This window comes from Lissotriton vulgaris, chromosome 9, assembly GCF_964263255.1.
Source record: "Lissotriton vulgaris chromosome 9, aLisVul1.2, whole genome shotgun sequence".
In the NCBI taxonomy this organism is placed as follows: domain Eukaryota; kingdom Metazoa; phylum Chordata; class Amphibia; order Caudata; family Salamandridae; genus Lissotriton; species Lissotriton vulgaris.
Genome location: NC_141697.1, coordinates 59,436,212 through 59,455,270, shown reverse-complemented (window position 1 = coordinate 59,455,270; position 19,059 = coordinate 59,436,212). Strand labels below are relative to the sequence as shown.

Here is a 19,059-nt window from a genome sequence, read left to right as displayed (position 1 = left end):
GACGGCAACTGGCATAAAAGCCCTTTATTTCAGTGAACTGAGTCCAGCATTTCAGTTTGTACTTTCTGACACACCCAGTTTATGATTGCTTAATTAGGCGCCCTCCGATGGGTTGAATTCTTCGCTAGGCCCACTGGGCCTTGTAGTTTGTGTCAGAAAATTAACTCCTCAGATGGAAGCACGTAATTATCACTGTTGTCATCTATTCAAAAGCCCTCCAATGGGCCTCAGAATGCGGGGGTCAGTTCTCCATCCTGTGCGTTGTCGAGCCTCAGAGGAAAGAGCAGGAGCCTGAAACGCGTCAGGCTGATATCGACATGCAGGCTGTTATGCCAGTTGCCGTCTGCGCGCATCCTTGCCTAGGGGGCACTTGGAGCTTGGATAGATATATATATATATATATATATATATATATATATATATATATATCTCTGAGCCCAACCCTTTTTAATGTGTATATGTCTCCCCTCGAGAAAGACTATTGACCTATGCTGACGACACTTAACTGGTGGTCTCCCTAAACCAGCAAGACCACTCCATTCCCAACCTTCACACCTGTTTAATCGAAATAACGAAATGGATGAGCAGCTCCCATCTCAAGCTAAACAACGAAAAAACTGAAATAATGTTCTTAGGCAACAAATCTCTACACAGGTCCATCTCCGTATGGCCTTCAGCCATGGGCCCTACCCCTGTGCCCAAACCAGAAATTAAGAGCCTGGGCATATGGTTAGACGAAGAGCTCAACTTCTCAGCCCAAGCGCGGAAAACCGCTGGAACCTGTCACGGCCTGCTTAGATCAGCAAGGAAAATCTTACCCTTGCTTCCGGCACAATCCCGCAAACTCCTCATCCACGGCCTTGTGCTATCCCGTTTGGACTATGGCAACGCCCTGTATCTGGGGGCCCCCAAAAAATGTTGGCAAAACTCCAAACGGCTCAAAATGCGGCAGCCCGCATCCTTACAGGAACCCATCGTCGATGCTCAGCCAAACCTTCCTTGAAAGCCCTACATTGGCTCCCCATTCAAGAGAGAATCCAATTCAAAGCTCTCTGCACGACCCACAAGATCCTGCATGGCAAGGCCCCCTCCATACTTCAAAACCTCATCTCACCCCACACTACCCTAAGAACGCTCCGTTCTTCTAACTGCAATTTAGCCTCGGTTCCTAGGATCAGAAAAGCCCGCTCTGGCGGCAGACTGTTTTCATATAATGCGGCTAAACTATGGAACTCACTTCCCTCGAACCTCAGAGCACAACCTAACCTTCTCTCATTCCGCAGAGCACTCAAAACATGGCTTTTCCCATAAGGCACGTTACACCAGGTCCCTGTCTATCAGCGCTGGGACGCCCACGGGCAGCCATGCGCTCTACAAATCTGTAAAATAAATAAATAAATAAATAAATATACATATGTATATATATACATACATACATATACATACATACATACATATACATACACATATACACATATATACATATATGCATACATATATACACATATACATACATATACATACATATATACATACATATATACACATATACATATATATATATATATATATCCTGCCACCCAAGCAATTCTTAAAGCATTGGCGGCCTTGAACAGTCTGAATTGTCACACTTGTATCAGTGTGATGGTTAGTGGTTGTGTAAGTACAGTGGCAATGTGTGGTGCAAACTGTGGCGGCCTACTGATGAGGGCTAGGCACATATATTTTTTTTTTTTACAAATTATGCACCAAGAAAGGGGTGGATCCCCACATGCAACAGGTTATGGACAGCAGATAGCTGCCTCTAAGCAAGACCTAAAATACAGACATGAATGAGAAGGGGGGGAGAGTATTACAGATACCACTAAATAGATACTATTTATATCACAGGCGTATATTGGATTTGCGAATTTCCAATGCAAGACATAGGAAGGTAAAACAATTATGCAGAATCACACTTTTTTTTTGTTTGTCAAGTGCAGAAGCCGGGATTAGAACCGAGTTCTTTGCAGTTTAACCACTAGACCACATCCTCTCCCTGGTAAGACAATGACAAACAGCTTTAGGTATTTTAAAAGTGGTTGACTAGGAAAACAGAGTGTGCGTGAGTGTGTGTATGTATGTGCGGTGGAGTGAGCGCTGAATTCACCTATGCAGATCTCAGATGAGCCCCAGGCCACAGCATTTCCCCCATAATTCAGTGTTCCTTGCAAGATGCCTTGGTGGGTTAATGTGCTGGCTGCTGATGTATTTGTGTAAAAAGGGCAAACGCTGCCTTTCCTCCATGCGAGGTTGATGAAAGGAGTACATTAGTAAGAAAATGTTTGGGCGGGTGAGGGAGGAGAGAGGTCAAGAATGCACAGAGGAAGACAGAGAAAGGGGTCACGTGGTGGGGGTCTCACTGTCAGGTGCAGGAAGGGGGCGAGAGGAGGATGTTCATTGGTCGGTGCAGGGAGAGGGTGAGAGAGAGGTGTAAGGCAGAGGCAGAATGGGATAGGGAGGGCAGTGAGGTAGGGAGTGGTGACGCTGGGATATAAAGATAGGAGTGAGTCATAGACATACAGGTATCAAGTAAAGAGAGATGAGAGTGAAAGATTGAGTGGATGGAGGTGAGGTGGAAACAAAGCACTGTGATGCAAAGGGGTGGAGTAAAGAGTGTGAGGGTGGAGAGAAGCCGGTGAGAGGCAGAGATGTAGAAAGAGGCAGAGAGTGGTGGAAAGAAAGGTGAGGGTGGGAGAGACCGGTGGGTGGAAATGAGGCAGGGAGAGAGAGGTGTTTTGAAAGATGTGAGGCGGAGAGACATGTGGATAGAGATGTAGAGAGAGAGATGAAAAGATAAAGCGGTGGTAGAAGAGGTGAAACAGAAAGATACTTGAGGCAGAGAAAGATCAGTAGAGAGTGGTGGAGACAAGCGACAACATGGCAGAGGGAAGTAGAAGGTGATAGAGGGAGGTGACAGAGGTAAGAAGAGAGATGAGTAGAGAAGTGAGCTAAAGAGAAGGACGGGGATTGGTGATGTGGAGAAGGGATAAAGGACAGAAAGGTAGTGCATGAGCCAGAGAGATGACGTAGAGACAGGTAAATTAGAAAGAGGGACAGAGATCAAGTGAGGTAGTCAGAGAGATAGAAAGACAGGTAGAGGGGTGACCGAGGGGGGCAGAGAGAGATAATGGCGGGAGAACGAATAGTAGAGAGTGAGGAGGAAGAGACTGTCTTGATAGTGGTAGGTAGAGATAGAGAGAGAGAGAGAGAGAGAGTGTGCGAGCGAGAGATAGAGAGAGAGGTCTTGATTTCTTATTGACTTTAGGGGGTGGGCTAGGGACCCTTGAAAGTGGGAGGCCTGGGGTGGGCAATGGCCGCTTTAGCCAGGTCTTCATAGGGCTACGGGTGAGAGGGAGGTAGACTGTGAGAGTAGGGAAGGAAAAGGAAGGGAGAGGGGAAGTGAAACAGGTGGAGCAGGAGGAGAGAGAGCATAACTCAGGCAGCTGGCGCTGAAGTAACCAACCCACTGAGCCTCCCTTCTCAGGACAGCTGCCTCACACGCTCTTTCACACGAGTGCACGCACGTGCTCTGAATCAAACACACCCTCTCACACATACTCTCTCAATCTAACACGCCCTCTCATACACAATATGAATCAAACACACCCTCTCACACATGCACACACTCTGAATCTAACATGCCCTCTCACACACACTGAATCTAACACGCACTCTCACACACCGTATTCTGAATCCAACATGCCCTCTCACTCACACACACTCTGAATCTAACATACACTCTCCGACACATACACATGTACGCACTGAATCTAGCACGCCCTCTCACACAAACATATGCTCTGATTCTAACACGCACACGCACACACTGAATCTAACATGCCCACACACACTGAATCAAACACACCCACAGACACACTCACACATCCTGAATCTAACATGCACTCTCACACACACACTCTGAATCTAACACGCCCTCTCTGACGCATACACATGTACACACTGAATCTAGCACACCCTCTCACACAAACATATGCTCTGATTCTAACACGCACACACACACTGAATCTAACACACCCACAGATACACTCACACATCCTGAATGTAACATACACTCTCACACACACTCTGAATCTAGCATGCCCTCTCATACATACACACACACAGAATCTAACACACCCTCACACACACACACACACTATGAATCTAACATGCCCTCTCTCACACAAACTTTGAATCTAACATGCCCTCACACACATTGAATCTAACACGCTCTCTCTGACACACACACTCTGATTCTAACACACCCTCTCTCACACTTACACACGTACACACTGAATCTAGTACGCCCTCTCACACATACATATGCTCTGAATCTAACACACCCTCTCACACATACACACACTGATTCTAACACACCCTCTCACACACACACACTCTGAATCTAACACGCCCACACACACACTGAATCTAGTACGCCCTCTCACACATACATATGCTCTGAATCTAACACACCCTCTCACACATACACACACTGATTCTAACACACCCTCTCACACACACACACTGAATCTAACACGCCCACACACACACTGAATCTAGTACGCCCTCTCACACATACATATGCTCTGAATCTAACACACCCTCTCACACATACACACACTGATTCTAACACACCCTCTCACACACACACTCTGAATCTAACACGCCCACACACACACTGAATCTAGTACGCCCTCTCACACATACATATGCTCTGAATCTAACACACCCTCGCACACATACACACACTGATTCTAACACACCCTCTCACACACACACTCTGAATCTAACACGCCCATAAACAAACTCACACACCCTGAATCTAACACGCACCCTCACAAACACCCTCTGAATCTAACATGCCCTCTCTCACACATATACACGTACACACTGAACTTAGCACACACTCTGAATCTAACACGCCCATAAACAAACTCACACACCCTGAATCTAACACGCACCCTCACAAACACCCTCTGAATCTAACATGCCCTCTCTCACACATATACACGTACACACTGAACCTAGCACACACTCTTACATACACACACATTGATTATAACACACCCTCAAACACACTGAATCTAACATGCCCCCTCACACACTCTGAATCTAACACACCCTCTCACACACAAAATCTAAACTTAACACACCCTCTCACACACACACACACTCTGAATCTAACATGCCCTCACCCACATACGCACACACTGAATCTAACACACCTTCACACACATACACTGAATCTAACACGCCTCACACACAAGCACTGAATCTAAAACACTCTCTCTCACACACAAACGCTAAATTGAACACGCCCTCTCTCACATACGCACTGACTCTAACACGCGCTCTTTCACACACACATACTCTAAATCTAACAAGCCCTCTCTCGCACGCACTCTGAATCTAACACACCCTCTCACACATACTCATGAACACACTCTGAATCTAACACGCCCTCTCACACATACTCATGAACACACTGAATCTAACACACCCTATCTCACACGCACTCATGAACACACTCTGAATCTAACACGCCCTCACACACATACTCATGAACACACTGAATCTAACACACCCTCTCCGCACTCTCTGAATCTAACATGCCCTCACACACGCACACACTCTGAATCTAACACGCCCTCTCACACACACACTCTAAACCTAACACACCCTCGCACATACTCACGCACACACACACTCTGAATCTAGCACGCCTTCTCACACATACACACACTCTGAATGTAACACGCCCTTTCACACATACTCGCACACAAACTCTGAATCTAACATGCCCTCTCACACACATGCTCTTATCTAACACACCCTCACACACATCCACACACTGAATCTAACATGCCCTCACACACACACACTCTTGAATCCAACATACTCTCCCCACATACATACACTTTGAATCTAACAGGTCCTCATACACACACACACACACACAGAGAATCTAACACACCCTCACACACACACACACTGAATCTAACACGCCCTCACACACACACACAGAATCTAACACACCCTCTCACACACACACTGAATCTAACACGCCTTCCCACACACACTCTGAATCTAACACACTCTTGTGCACACACACACGCTGTGAATCTAACATGCCCTCTCACACAAAAGCACACACTCCGAATTTAACATGCCCTCACACACACACACACACATGTAGATGCTCTGAATCTAACACACCCTCTCACACATACACAGGCACATGCTCTGAATCTAACACGCCCTCGCACAAACTCAGGCACCTAATATGAATTCAACACACCGTCACACATGCACACACCCTGAATCTAGCACGCACTCTCATACACACCCTCCAAAACTAACATGCTCTCTCACACATACTCACTCAAATGCTCTGCATCTAACACGCTCTCACACACACTCATGCAGACACTGAATTTAACACACCCTCTCACACACACATTCTGAATCTAACTCGCCCTCTTACAGATACTCACGCAGACACTGAATCTAAAACGACCTCACACTACTCTCACACTCTTTCACTCACGTGCGCGCACACCCTCTGACTCTAACACGCCCCCTCACACACTCTTTCTCTCAGACTCACTCCTTCCCTCTTACACAGCCTCTCTCTCACATCTCCTCCGTGGGGTGGGCGGAGGCGCCCTCAGTGCACTGCCACTGACTCTCTCGGGTGCGAGAGAGCTCGTCCGTTCCCCCCGCGCTCTCTGCTCTCCTTCCTGGGGTGCTGAGGTGCGCTGCACTCTCTCCACAGAGCGAGCGGCGCCCTCCTTCTCTCCCGCAGGGGTGGGCCGGAGCCCTCTCTTCCGGGCGGCGCGGTGCTGTCTGTCCCTCACCCGGGGAGGGCTGTGCTCTCCCTCCCTCTCGGCGCCAGGCGGGGCCGTGCACCAGCGCTCTCTCTATCTCCCCGGTGTGGGCCGGTGCTCCCTTCCTCTCTCCTCGCAGGGCGGGGCTCTCCTCCCTCTCCAGGCTTGGGATGCTCCCAGCGTCCGCACACTCCCGTCCGGGCTGCGCTCCAGCATGGGATACCGGCAGGGCGCCGCCGGAGCCGCCGACAGCCTGGTCATGGGCACCGTAGGGAGGCGCAAGGACCCGCAGTGAGTGACGACCCCTTACCTACAACCTGTCAACCTTCCCCCCCCCCCCCCCCCCCATATGTCCTCTCTTTGATGTGTGTGTTTTATACGAACAGGAACCCCCCCACTCTTCCCCCCAAACCTTGGTGTGTGTGTTTGCGGTTTCAGAGTTGTGTGTGTCATAGTGGTAGAATCACTTTCGCAGCGCTTTTGTCTGGCTTGCACTGTAGCGCCTAGAAACAGTTTTTACAATCCGGATAGAGGGCTAGTACATTAGAATGTGAGCATCACTGCTCCCCGTCAAGGCTTTCATAAAGTATATTTGCCCAATTTCACCCCCACCCCTACCCCAGCAGCACTAGCTGAGGGGCCGCGCTTGCCGGCTCGTGAAATTACACAAATCATCTGTTTCACAGCCGCTGATTGGTACGGTTGTTATTCAACGTATCCATACAGGTGTATCTGCCCCCGCCCGGTGTTTGTGGGGCCCTGGTGAAAGCGGGTCAAGGTGTGTATGGGTGAGGTTTAGTGAGACACAATGTGCGTGCAAGCATTGTGGGGCCGTGGAGAAAATGGGTCAAGGTGTGTATGGGTGAGGTTTAGTGAGACACACGTGCGTGCAAGGATTGTGGGACCCTGGTGAAAGAGGGTCAAGGTGTGTATGGGTGAGGAGCAGTGCACGCGTGCGTGCAGGGGTTGTGAGGCCCCGGTGAAAGAGGGTCAGGTGTGTATGGGTGAAGTTTAGTGAGACACATGTGCGTGCAAGGATTGTGAGGCCCTAGAGAAAGAGGGTCAGGTGTGTATGGGCAAGGATCAGTGAGACACACGTGGGGCCCTGGTGAAAGAGGGTCAGATGTGTATGGGTGAGGATCAGTGAGACACACGTGCGTGCAAGGAGTGTGAGGCCCCGGTGAAAGAGGGTAACAGTTTTTGGGTATCAGTGAGAGATATGTGCGTGCAAGGATTTTGGGGCCCTGGTGAAAGAGGGTGAGGTGTGCATGGTAAAGGAGCAGTGAGACACACGTGCGTGCAAGGATTGTGGGGCCTGGTCAAAGAGGGTGACGTGTCAATGGTAAAGGAGCAGTGAGACACACGTGCGTGCAAGGATTGTGGGGCCCTGGTGAAAGAGGGTCACGGTGTTTGGCTGAGGAGCAGTGGGACACACATGCGTGCAGGCATGGGGCGGGGCCTGTGCAGCAGGGTCGACATTGAGTGTTCACTGCCTCCGAAGTGCAGTTTCAGTGCACTGTGATAATGTTTCTCGTTATAAACCCCGTCCTGCCCCGTGCACTTCAACGGGAGCTGCTCCCACCCCTCTTACAGACCAGTCCTGTCCAGTGCATGTCACCGGCGAGCTGTCCTCCCTCTCTTACATACCACCCCTTACAGACCAGGCCTGTCCAGTGCATGTAGTTGGGGAGCTGCCCTCCCTCTCTTACATACCCCCCTTACAGACCAGTCCTGTCCAGTGCATGTCATCGAGCAGCTGTCCTCCCTCTCTTACATACCACCCCTTACAGACCACTCCTGTCCAGTGCATGTCATCGGAGAGCTGTCCTCCCTCTCTTACATACCCCTCCCCCTTACAGACCAGTCATGTGCAGTGCATTTAAACAGGGAGCTGCCCCTTTACAGAACCGTCCTGCCTACAGACCACTCCTTCCTAGTGCAGATCACCAGGTAGCTTCCCTCCCTCTCTCACAAACCCATCCCTCTTACAGACCTCTCTCACAGACCCATCCCTCTTGCAGACCTGTCCCTCTTACAGATCAGTCTTGTGCATTTTAACGGTGAGCTGCCCTCCTCCGTCTTACTGACTCTCTTCCTTCTTACAGACCAGTCCTGTCCAGTGCATTTCAATGGGAAGCTGCCCCTACCATCCCCTTACAGACCAGTCCTGTCCAGTGCATCTCAACCAGGAGCTGCCCCCTCTCTTACATACCCCTCCCCTTACAGACCACTCATGTGCAGTGTATTTCATCAGGGAGCTGCCCCCTTTACAGAACCGTCCTGTCTGCAGACCACTCATGCCTAATGCAGGTCACCGGTCCTGTCCATGCATCGGGGAGCTTACAGACCCCACTCCCCCTTACAGACCACTCTTGTCCAGTTCATCTCAACCGGGAGCTGCCCCCACCCCTCTACAGACCTGTCCCTCAGACCGGTCCTCCTCCATTCATTTCAACGCGGGGCTGTAACTCACCCCTTTTACAGACCCGCTGTGCATTTCAATGAGGAGCTGGCGCCTCCAACTTACAGACCTGCCTCGCTCCATTCATGTCAATGGGGAGCTGCAGTCGACCCTCCAGTCTTACAGACCCACCCTGATAAATTCATGTAAACGGAGAGCTGGACCCGCCCCGCTCACAGACCGTCATACTGACTACATTTCAAATGAGACCCCGAGACTGCCCCTATTACAGACCGTGGCGTGTCAGGTATGTTGTAAGATGGGCCCACGTGCCCCCTGTTGGGGAGTGAAAAGCATCCGTAATTAAGGACGGTGCAGAGGGCCCTCGCAGCCTGGGCCCTGGTGCCACTGCACCTGCTGTACCACTGAGAGCCAGACCACTGCTTACAGACCTGTCCTGTCCCTATCTCTTCAGTGGAGGCCTGGAAGCTTTTTGATGTTAGGTGGGAGACACACACGTCTTAAACTTCCCTGACCCCTCTGAGCAGCGTCTGGGTCAGTGTGCGCCCTCCCTTACACCACCGTGCAATGTATGGAGCGCACTGCTGCCCACGCACCTGCTGCACACGGGCAATGCCAGACTGGTGATTTGCACGTGGCTGCCAGCCAGCGGGCAGAGCTGTCGAGGTCCTATGGACAGGGCAACTGGGGACTGTGACATAGGGTACACTGGGCTACCAACCAGTGGCTGGAGATGGCAGAGGCCCTATAGACGGAGAGACTGAACCCCTGTGACATAGGGTACACTGGGCTACCAACCAGTGGCTGGAGATGGCGGAGGGCCTATAGACGGAGAGACTGAACCCCTGTGACATAGGGTACACTGGGCTACCAACCAGTGGCTGGAGATGGCGGAGGCCCTATAGACTGAGAGACTGACCCCCTGTGACATAGGGTACACTGGGCTACCAACCAGTGGCTGGAGATGGCAGAGGCCCTATAGACGGAGAGACTGAACCCCTGTGACATAGGGTACACTGGGCTACCAACCAGTGGCTGGAGATGGCAGAGGCCCTATAGACGGAGAGACTGAACCCCTGTGACATAGGGTACACTGGGCTACCAACCAGTGGCTGGAGATGGCGGAGGGCCTATAGACGGAGAGACTGAACCCCTGTGACATAGGGTACACTGGGCTACCAACCAGTGGCTGGAGATGGCGGAGGCCCTATAGACTGAGAGACTGACCCCCTGTGACATAGGGTACACTGGGCTACCAACCAGTGGCTGGAGATGGCAGAGGCCCTATAGACGGAGAGACTGAACCCCTGTGACATAGGGTACACTGGGCTACCAACCAGTGGCTGGAGATGGCAGAGGCCCTATAGACGGAGAGACTGAACCCCTGTGACATAGGGTACACTGGGCTACCAACCAGTGGCTGGAGATGGCGGAGGGCCTATAGACGGAGAGACTGAACCCCTGTGACATAGGGTACACTGGGCTACCAACCAGTGGCTGGAGATGGCGGAGGCCCTATAGACTGAGAGACTGACCCCCTGTGACATAGGGTACACTGGGCTACCAACCAGTGGCTGGAGATGGCAGAGGCCCTATAGACGGAGAGACTGAACCCCTGTGACATAGGGTACACTGGGCTACCAACCAGTGGCTGGAGATGGCAGAGGCCCTATAGACGGAGAGACTGAACCCCTGTGACATAGGGTACACTGGGCTACCAACCAGTGGCTGGAGATGGCGGAGGGCCTATAGACGGAGAGACTGAACCCCTGTGACATAGGGTACACTGGGCTACCAACCAGTGGCTGGAGATGGCGGAGGCCCTATAGACTGAGAGACTGACCCCCTGTGACATAGGGTACACTGGGCTACCAACCAGTGGCTGGAGATGGCAGAGGCCCTATAGACGGAGAGACTGAACCCCTGTGACATAGGGTACACTGGGCTACCAACCAGTGGCTGGAGATGGCGGAGGGCCTATAGACGGAGAGACTGAACCCCTGTGACATAGGGTACACTGGGCTACCAACCAGTGGCTGGAGATGGCGGAGGCCCTATAGACTGAGAGACTGACCCCCTGTGACATAGGGTACACTGGGCTACCAACCAGTGGCTGGAGATGGCAGAGGCCCTATAGACGGACGCTGTGCATTTCAATGAGGGCCCCAAAGATGAGGTGCCTGGACGGCTGTGACCCTGTGAATGCTGGGCCCCCAATAAAGCAGTTAGACAGACTGCAAAACCTGTGCTAATATGATGCCCCTGTATTAATGAACAAGGTAATGTGAAAGCCATCCTTAAAACACTGTATTCAAAATGCTTTAAACCGCCCCCCACCCAGACATCTTTTTGGGCAAGTCAGTCTCGGCACTGCACCCCAGCCACGAACCTTCAATCGGCCAACCTGCACTCCACCCTCCGTGAGATTTCAGCTGGCAGGAGGATGGAGATAGATGAATGGGCACCTGGGGCCCTAGACACCAAAGCGCCTTGAAGACCAGTCCGGGAGCACACCCTCCCCACCTCCAGGTCAGAAAAGTCCTGGAGACATGGCACTTCAGGGCAGGTGTGATGAGAGCTTTGAGGACATTGCCCTCTAGAGAGGTATATATACAGGGACGCCACACCTCGCATCTGGTTGGATGCTACCCATACTTGCTTCTTGCTGCACCTTTTGTACTTTTACCTGTTTATGCTATGTTATCTTCATTTTTATAGCTCCTGCTACCATTAATATGGCACCAAAGCTCTTTTTTATGATCTGGCTTGACAGCACAGCTATCACCAGGCTATTATGTGAGTATTAGTAGAGAGGGGCATTGGCTCCACCTACGTGCTGGGAGCCTGCAGAACATGCTTTGATTGCGCAGAAATAGTGTGCTTCCGCAAAAAAGTGCTTGCCCTCCACACAGTTGTGATTATTTTGTTGAGTCATTCATCTGCCTTTAGCTTGAATTTTCAGCGGCACACACATACCATTGCAATACTATTAACATTTGCAGAATTATGGTGGCCTTCTGTAGCAGCAGCACATGTGGGAGGAGGGCAATCCTTAATCTACATGGATGTTTAGGTCCGGCTTGAAAGGGCAACTGTCACCGGACATTTTAACCTACATTATTTTACAGTTCTTTGCTTCCGCACAAATCCACATGCATTCCCATGCTATTGTCTTGTAATGCTTCACATTGCCATACAACATTCCTTTGAAGCCAGACCTATTGGCATTTCCAGTGCTTGCTTAATCTGGACACCCTTTTCATATGGTTGTGGGATTTCCATCCATCCGTTGTGTATGGTTTTTCAGTGGCATAGGGTTAGTTGAGATTTATTGAGGGTCTACTTTGTAATGGTCCATGATGGTTTATGTAGTTCTCTGAAGCATCCATGAGACTCTTAGCAAAGGGCTTGAGGGATTATTAGTGGCCGACATTAATTCAAGCATTCCATACATCACTTTTTGCATACTATTTTGAGTCGCCCTAAGTGGACCGGGTAGACCAGACCTAGATCCCGTGCACCCTGGGTCACTGGAACCAAGCTATACCCGGCTGATGAGCCCATAACAAGGGCAACATTGGTCCTGGGTTGGTTGAGTTCTGGTTCAGGAAGGACCTGGTTTGGCATTTGGGACTGAACTGTTCTGATTGGATCAGGGTCAAGTCTGACTTACATACAGCTGGGTCCAAACTGAGGGGGCATTGTTCGCACAATAGCAATGGAATGGAATGCGGCCCGAGTATTTACCAGTGGCTGAGATTAATGCAAGCATTCCATCCATCACTTTTTTAATACTTAAAATCAAGTTAGAAACAAAAAAAACACCTCAAAAATGGTTTGAGTGAGGTAAAGGGCATGGGTACCAACCTACAAGGGGCACTGTGGCTCGAGCCCCATCCGTATATCAGCTCCCGGGCTTGTGAGAGCAGTCCAAAGCCGGGGCTCTGAATGGAACAAAGTCTCCATCAGTGGTGCTTTCTTTTTATCTTCTGAGCTCAGATTCCTTCAACTGCGGCTGGTGCTGCTGCAACTCGGAGTGGTAGGGTGGCCAATACTGCTATGACATGGGACCCCAGCCCTTGCAGGCTTTCATTGTGGTGGGAAGTACAGTTTGTTTTTTGCAAGACCCCCTGTTTCAGTGGAGGGTACATTTTTACTTAGCAGCATTGAAGTTCCAACATTTCACATGAAATGCAATTTCGACCCCTTCACCACTTCATGCACGAATGTTTGATTGCATCCAAGCATCAACGCTGCAAGCCACAAATCAGAACTTGATTTTTTTTTTAAGTTGTTAGAGTTTGCTAAGTGGCTCATTATGGTCAGACCTGGCCTTTGAGGCATTCAAATTATTAATTCTAGGACTTGTAAAGTCTTTACGGCTAAGAAGCCAAAGCTGCCTGAAGGAACAATACTTCACATCTGATCACTTTGGAACAATGTTTTAGAATTTCACCAAGTGGCCCGTTTCCAAGGCTGCTTCTGCTCGATTTGTATGTAAAACCAATTGCTAACCATATTCACCTATTTAATGGAAGAGTGCCACTTTCATTCACGCTGTGCATGAAAACAAGCATTGGCAATGTAATTTGTTTTGATTTTTGAATAGTCTATAGAACTGTTTTTTACTAATTTTTATTAACAGTCAAGAGAGGTACTGCAGGGCTGGCAGCTTACAAACCTCTCTAATGGACACAGCAGATTGTAAAATGGTTGTCTGAGTTTGTGTGTAAGAAAGCATACCCGAGTGTGTTGGAGAATGCGCAAGAATGTGAGTGTGTGTGATAAAGAGAATGTGAGTGAGAATGTATTTGTGTGTGAGATGAGATTGTGTGTATGCTAGTGTGTGAGGGTGTTTTCGAATATCAGAGGTAATTCTTGGGTTAGAGAAACTTCCATGTCAAAATGCTAATGCTGACAAATTGGGGGTACTTTGACGCATTAGCGGTGTCTCATGGCATGGGACACCACTGGCAAAATGGTGGTTGTTACATATGGTGGTGATTTTGAGATATGGGGGAACCTATGGTATATGAGCAGACACCCACGGAAGAATTCTGGCATGGACCTATTGTATGGAATTCTTGGCAAAGAAGAACACTACTCCTGTTGTCTCCGCCTACTGGAGGTAAATATTGGACTCCCCGGACCTGCTAGAAAAAGGCTTCCTCAATCCATTGGTCGATTACTTAAATCAGGGCAAGTACTACCCACTACCGTTCTCAAAGATCAGCTGGCGCTGCACGTGAGGAGTGGCATCGAGCAAAGGGGGCAGTGTATGAGCAGAAGGGCAGAGAGAGTGCGTGCGTGTGGGCAGATAGCACAGGAATAGATATTTGGCAACGAAATTTACAGCATTGTGCAGTTTTTAAATTGATAAAATTGATTTCATTTCAAAAGTGGATAAAATGCTACAGACCCACCCGTCCTACTAATAATTCTTCCCAGTGTAAAATTGGGAGATGTTTCCCGGGATTCACTAATAAGTTTCTGACACAGGCTCCCATGGTCGAGGTCGCGGGGGGAGAGGGGTTTAAGTGGTGCCCCACACACAACTCAAACTGTCTGGATTTTTAGAGCCATTATTAGGTCGAGCCTCATGGCAGCACATGTGCTGTCCTGTGAGGCATGCTGTATTGAGGGAGGGACTTGAAGCTCCGCCCATATTTTTCATTGGCTTGTGTCGCTGTCCACTGTTAACTGTGGCTGTTCATTGGTCAAAAGGCTTAGTAGTCCCTCCTTAGTACCGCCTTGTCTCATTTTGTGACCTTCCATGGTGACACCCCCTATTACGTGTGTTGTTGCTCGGTAGGCTTTAATTACAGCCTCCGAGCACTATTTTCCCAAATACTGTTGTCCTGCCCGCTGTTGCAGGCAGGACACGCTCTCTCCTCATGCTTTTTCTAATTTTTTTAGCGCGCATTTGCAATGCAATAGGTCTCGCATTTGCAAGACTTTAAGCTATTGGCATTGTAAATGACAATGCCTTTTATTTATCTGTTTTAAAAACAACATATACATTTACAATGCCAATAGCTCAAACTCTCGTAAATGCGAGACCTATTGCATTGCAGATGCTAGTTGTTAACAGTGAGGTGCAGGAACCTGTTCCGCTTCAAACCCAGAACGCGGTTACAACTTCTGAGGCCTGAAGGATGGGGGAGGGGCTAAAGCAATTGTCAAGTGAAGGACTGGGGCACGTTTCAGGCCTAAGTCTCAGTATGCAGCTCTTGCTCTCCACAGCACACACTGTTTTCCTTTTTTTTTCTTTCTCTATCCCCCCCCCTTTTTCTCTCACCCTTTTTTAGGTCGAATATAAAGGCAGTGTAAGTTATTTTGAAAAAAGCTGTTGCGTAACATTTTAAAACTGTTCTTTCATGCTACTTTTTTTTTTTAACCGATCAATATTGAATAGATAAGTTTTAAAAAAAAAGTGCTCCCTTGCAGGCATGCGCATGCTGTTGAACTGTGCATTCAAAATGAGACGGTTGCATCATCAAGTTTTTTTTAAGCCACACGGCACAGCATCATCAAAGATGTGCGGCATGCAAACATTTTAGGCAAGCCGTAGGACTTATAGGCGAGACTTATTGCTTTTGCCTACGCTTGTTTTCTCTATCGCTCTCATTCACCCCTCACCCATACGTTTGTATCACAGTCGGAAGGAGGGTACTTGCACAAGTGACACGGGGGCCTGGACGTTCGAGGGTGAAGGGGTTTCGGGCAGTAGCCACCTCGAGTGGGACAGGAGCGCACCCCCGGATCTAGAGGCCGCTGTCCTGCAACACATTTCTGACTGCCACACTGTCCAGTAGAGAACAGCCTAAACTATTTGTAAATTACAAGTTAAGCGAGGGAGACCCGGAACTAGCTCTTTTTATGCCGTATGTGTGGCTGGCGTGGGGTAGTCTGACTCAACATACGCGCTGTTCTGTTGGTGAGATGCTGGTCTGTTTTTTTCACATAAGTACCTTGCTGTGAAAGTATACGTTCTGAGGTGGAGTCAGCTGTGTGACTTTGGTTTCCGGGACACGGGCGCCCCCTAGCGCCCGGAGACAGCCGCTCTGTTTTGCAAGAGTAGCTTGTGAGCGACAGTGTGGTGAACCATGCACAGCGCGCCGCCGGGATTATCTCTTAACAATGGTTGTTAGTTTTGATTTTTACACAAGCCCCTGGAACTCACGTCACAACATGAGCTCTGCGTCATGCGTTTTGGAGATGAACCGGATTTTTCAAACGGCAAAAACGACGCCTCTCGGTCTGAGTTTTATTAACATCTCTGGCAGTATCTTTTTAGATAGGAAATTTATTTTGGGGAAAGATCACACGTGCTGTCAAAGGTTTACACGCCGAGCAGATACTGCGGTACAGCAGTCATAACATAGCCAATGTATGAATAGCTATCGAGTTATGGTTCACACAAAGTGCCTGCCCACTAAACAGATTCATTCCAAACAAAATAGATATTGAGTTACAGCTCACACAAAGCGGTGATTGCATAACAACTTTCCGAAGTTGGATTATTACTTACAAACAATGTGTGTCATTCACAAGTAATAAGTCTGCAACTTTCTCTTTAGTGGGAATCAAGTCCCCTGATGCAGCACTTGACCCAAGGTACAGAAACAGAGCAGGCCAAAGCCAACTCAGAGGAGGTGGTGTGGGCAACTACCCTCAGCTCATTTGTACGCAACAACACTATAAATAACTGTCCAGTCAGTGCCTTTTCAAAGTAAAAGTATGTTATTACCCACACACTACTAAATACTACTCCTTGATTACACGTATATCCAATCAGGTAGATGGAATTACTTTTGGTGACCCGCTCAGAACCGTATACTCTCCCAGCAAGCTCAGTACACGCAATCAAAATCTCCTGTAACCAGTGCTTTAAATGGGCCAGTACTCACCGGTACAGAGTACCGGCACTTCAGATTTGTTTTGCTGTCAGTACCGTTACTTCTCTGTAGCCAGGGAGAGTACCGGTACCCAGATTCACGGCAGCTGCATGCAGGGCCCCGGGGAAAGCAGAGTCGCAGACTAGTCTTCCCCCGGGGTCTTTCGCGCAGGGGATAGGCCAGGTAGGGGAAGGGGAGGAGTTAGGGGGTGGGTATTTAAGCGCGGGGGAGGAAAGGAACTTCCTCTTTTCTGCGCCTGGCACCATCGGGAGGGAGCTCGAAAGGCCACCCACCCACCCGGCAGCTGGAGGTGGTTTGTTGGGTCGGTCCATAGCGTTGCCAGTTTAGGCCAGAGCTGCTGTAGGCAGGATTCGAAGGGACAGTGGGTCAAGAGCGGGCACACCCATCCCTTGGGGGGGGGAGTTTGCATAGGACGGATAGAAGGTGAATGGAAGGTTGCAATGACTGGGGGCTGGAAGACGGTGATTGACGGGCAAGAGAAAGGTGTTTGGAGCCTCTAGGGCTTGGTGTTGACGCGGAGCGAATGAAACGAATGGGGGGGAAGTGTGAGTGGGGGTTTGCTGTTACTGTTATTGTTGATTTATTGTTATGTATAAATCCGCAGTTCTGGTCTAATAAAATGGCCTTTTACGCTGACACTGCGTGGTCTGTTTTATTGCGCGAGGTTACTTTTCTCCTTCAATCAAGGGCAGAGACCGCCAGGCCCAGACTTGCCATAGCGGGCAACGGGCAATCCCCAGGTGCACCGCACGGGTGGGGGGCGGTTTTGGGGTCCTGGGGGCCATTTTTGTTACAAGGCCGTTTTTGCAAAATCGGCCCTGTAACAAAATCAGCCAAAAACCGGCCCGACAAAGTGCTCGGCCGCAACACCCCCCCCCCCCCCCCCCCCCCCCCATCCGGAGTGGGAGGGGGGGGGGGTTGGCGGCTAAGCACTTTGCCAGGGCCGATTGTGGTTCCCTGTCCGGCCCTGGAGACCGCTCTGCTTCCAAAGAGCTTGTAATTTACTTGGCGGAAGCAGCCATTTGCAGAGTTGCTGGTAAAGATTCCAGCTGCACCCATTTGAAATGCCCCAAACTGCAGGGGGTTGATAGGGCTTATGTCACGCTGTGATTGACAGGACAGGGTCTCTAGACAGACCCTGCACTGTCAATCAGGTGCGCAGAGACCATTCAGGTGCAAGTGTCATCATCATGACTTTCATTTTGTGTAATTAGTTAATCTGTTTTTTTTTTTACATAAAAGCATTCATGTGTTTTAATATGTGCTGCAACTGGCACAGAAGTAATTATGTATGATTATTTTCAGGCCTTAGCCCCGCCCCTAACCCTGCCCACTTGCCACACCTCTATTTTAATGAGTACCTGCACTTATATTTCCCCATTTAAAGCACTGCCTGTAACTATACTAAATACTTTATCACTAAATAACGGGGTGTCAACATCAATAAGCCAAGCCTACTGACTATGGCAAGGCATTAGCAAAAGCAGAAAATATATCAGAATCCACCACTGCAGCTTTGCTCCAGAGGCCAGCCCCGTCTCCTTTGTTTTTGTGGGCACGGGCTGGCCCAGGCCAGGTGTGGTGTGAAGAAGTTATTAACACGTGCAGATTCCCCCCTCCCCCACACTTTCCTATCCTGTTGAATGGATCTACTGAGTGGGGAGGCATGTGATCCTTTTGCTGGCTTGTGGAGTAATCAACTTTGCCTCATCGAGGGGCCAAAGACCTGGAATATGACTATGGTTGAGTCAGCGAAATATGACCATTCTTAAAATGCCAAAAGGAGGGTAGTTGTCAAAAAAGTAAGTGGCCCTTCGTTCAGGGTAAATGTTTACCCTCAAATTGGTAT

General features: G+C 49.5%; 1 protein-coding gene across 1 annotated transcript in view; it reads left to right on the top strand.

The window, feature by feature from the left end:
- Positions 1–6,790: 6,790 nt before the first annotated feature.
- The window catches only part of RASGRP1 (RAS guanyl releasing protein 1), a 306,300-nt gene continuing 294,031 nt past the window's right edge, over positions 6,791–19,059 (top strand). The window contains exon 1 of the mRNA XM_086937025.1: positions 6,791–7,160. Within this exon, the coding sequence (XP_086793151.1) occupies positions 7,084–7,160 (77 nt within the window). The 5' untranslated portion in view covers positions 6,791–7,083. The remainder of the gene's footprint in view (positions 7,161–19,059) is intronic.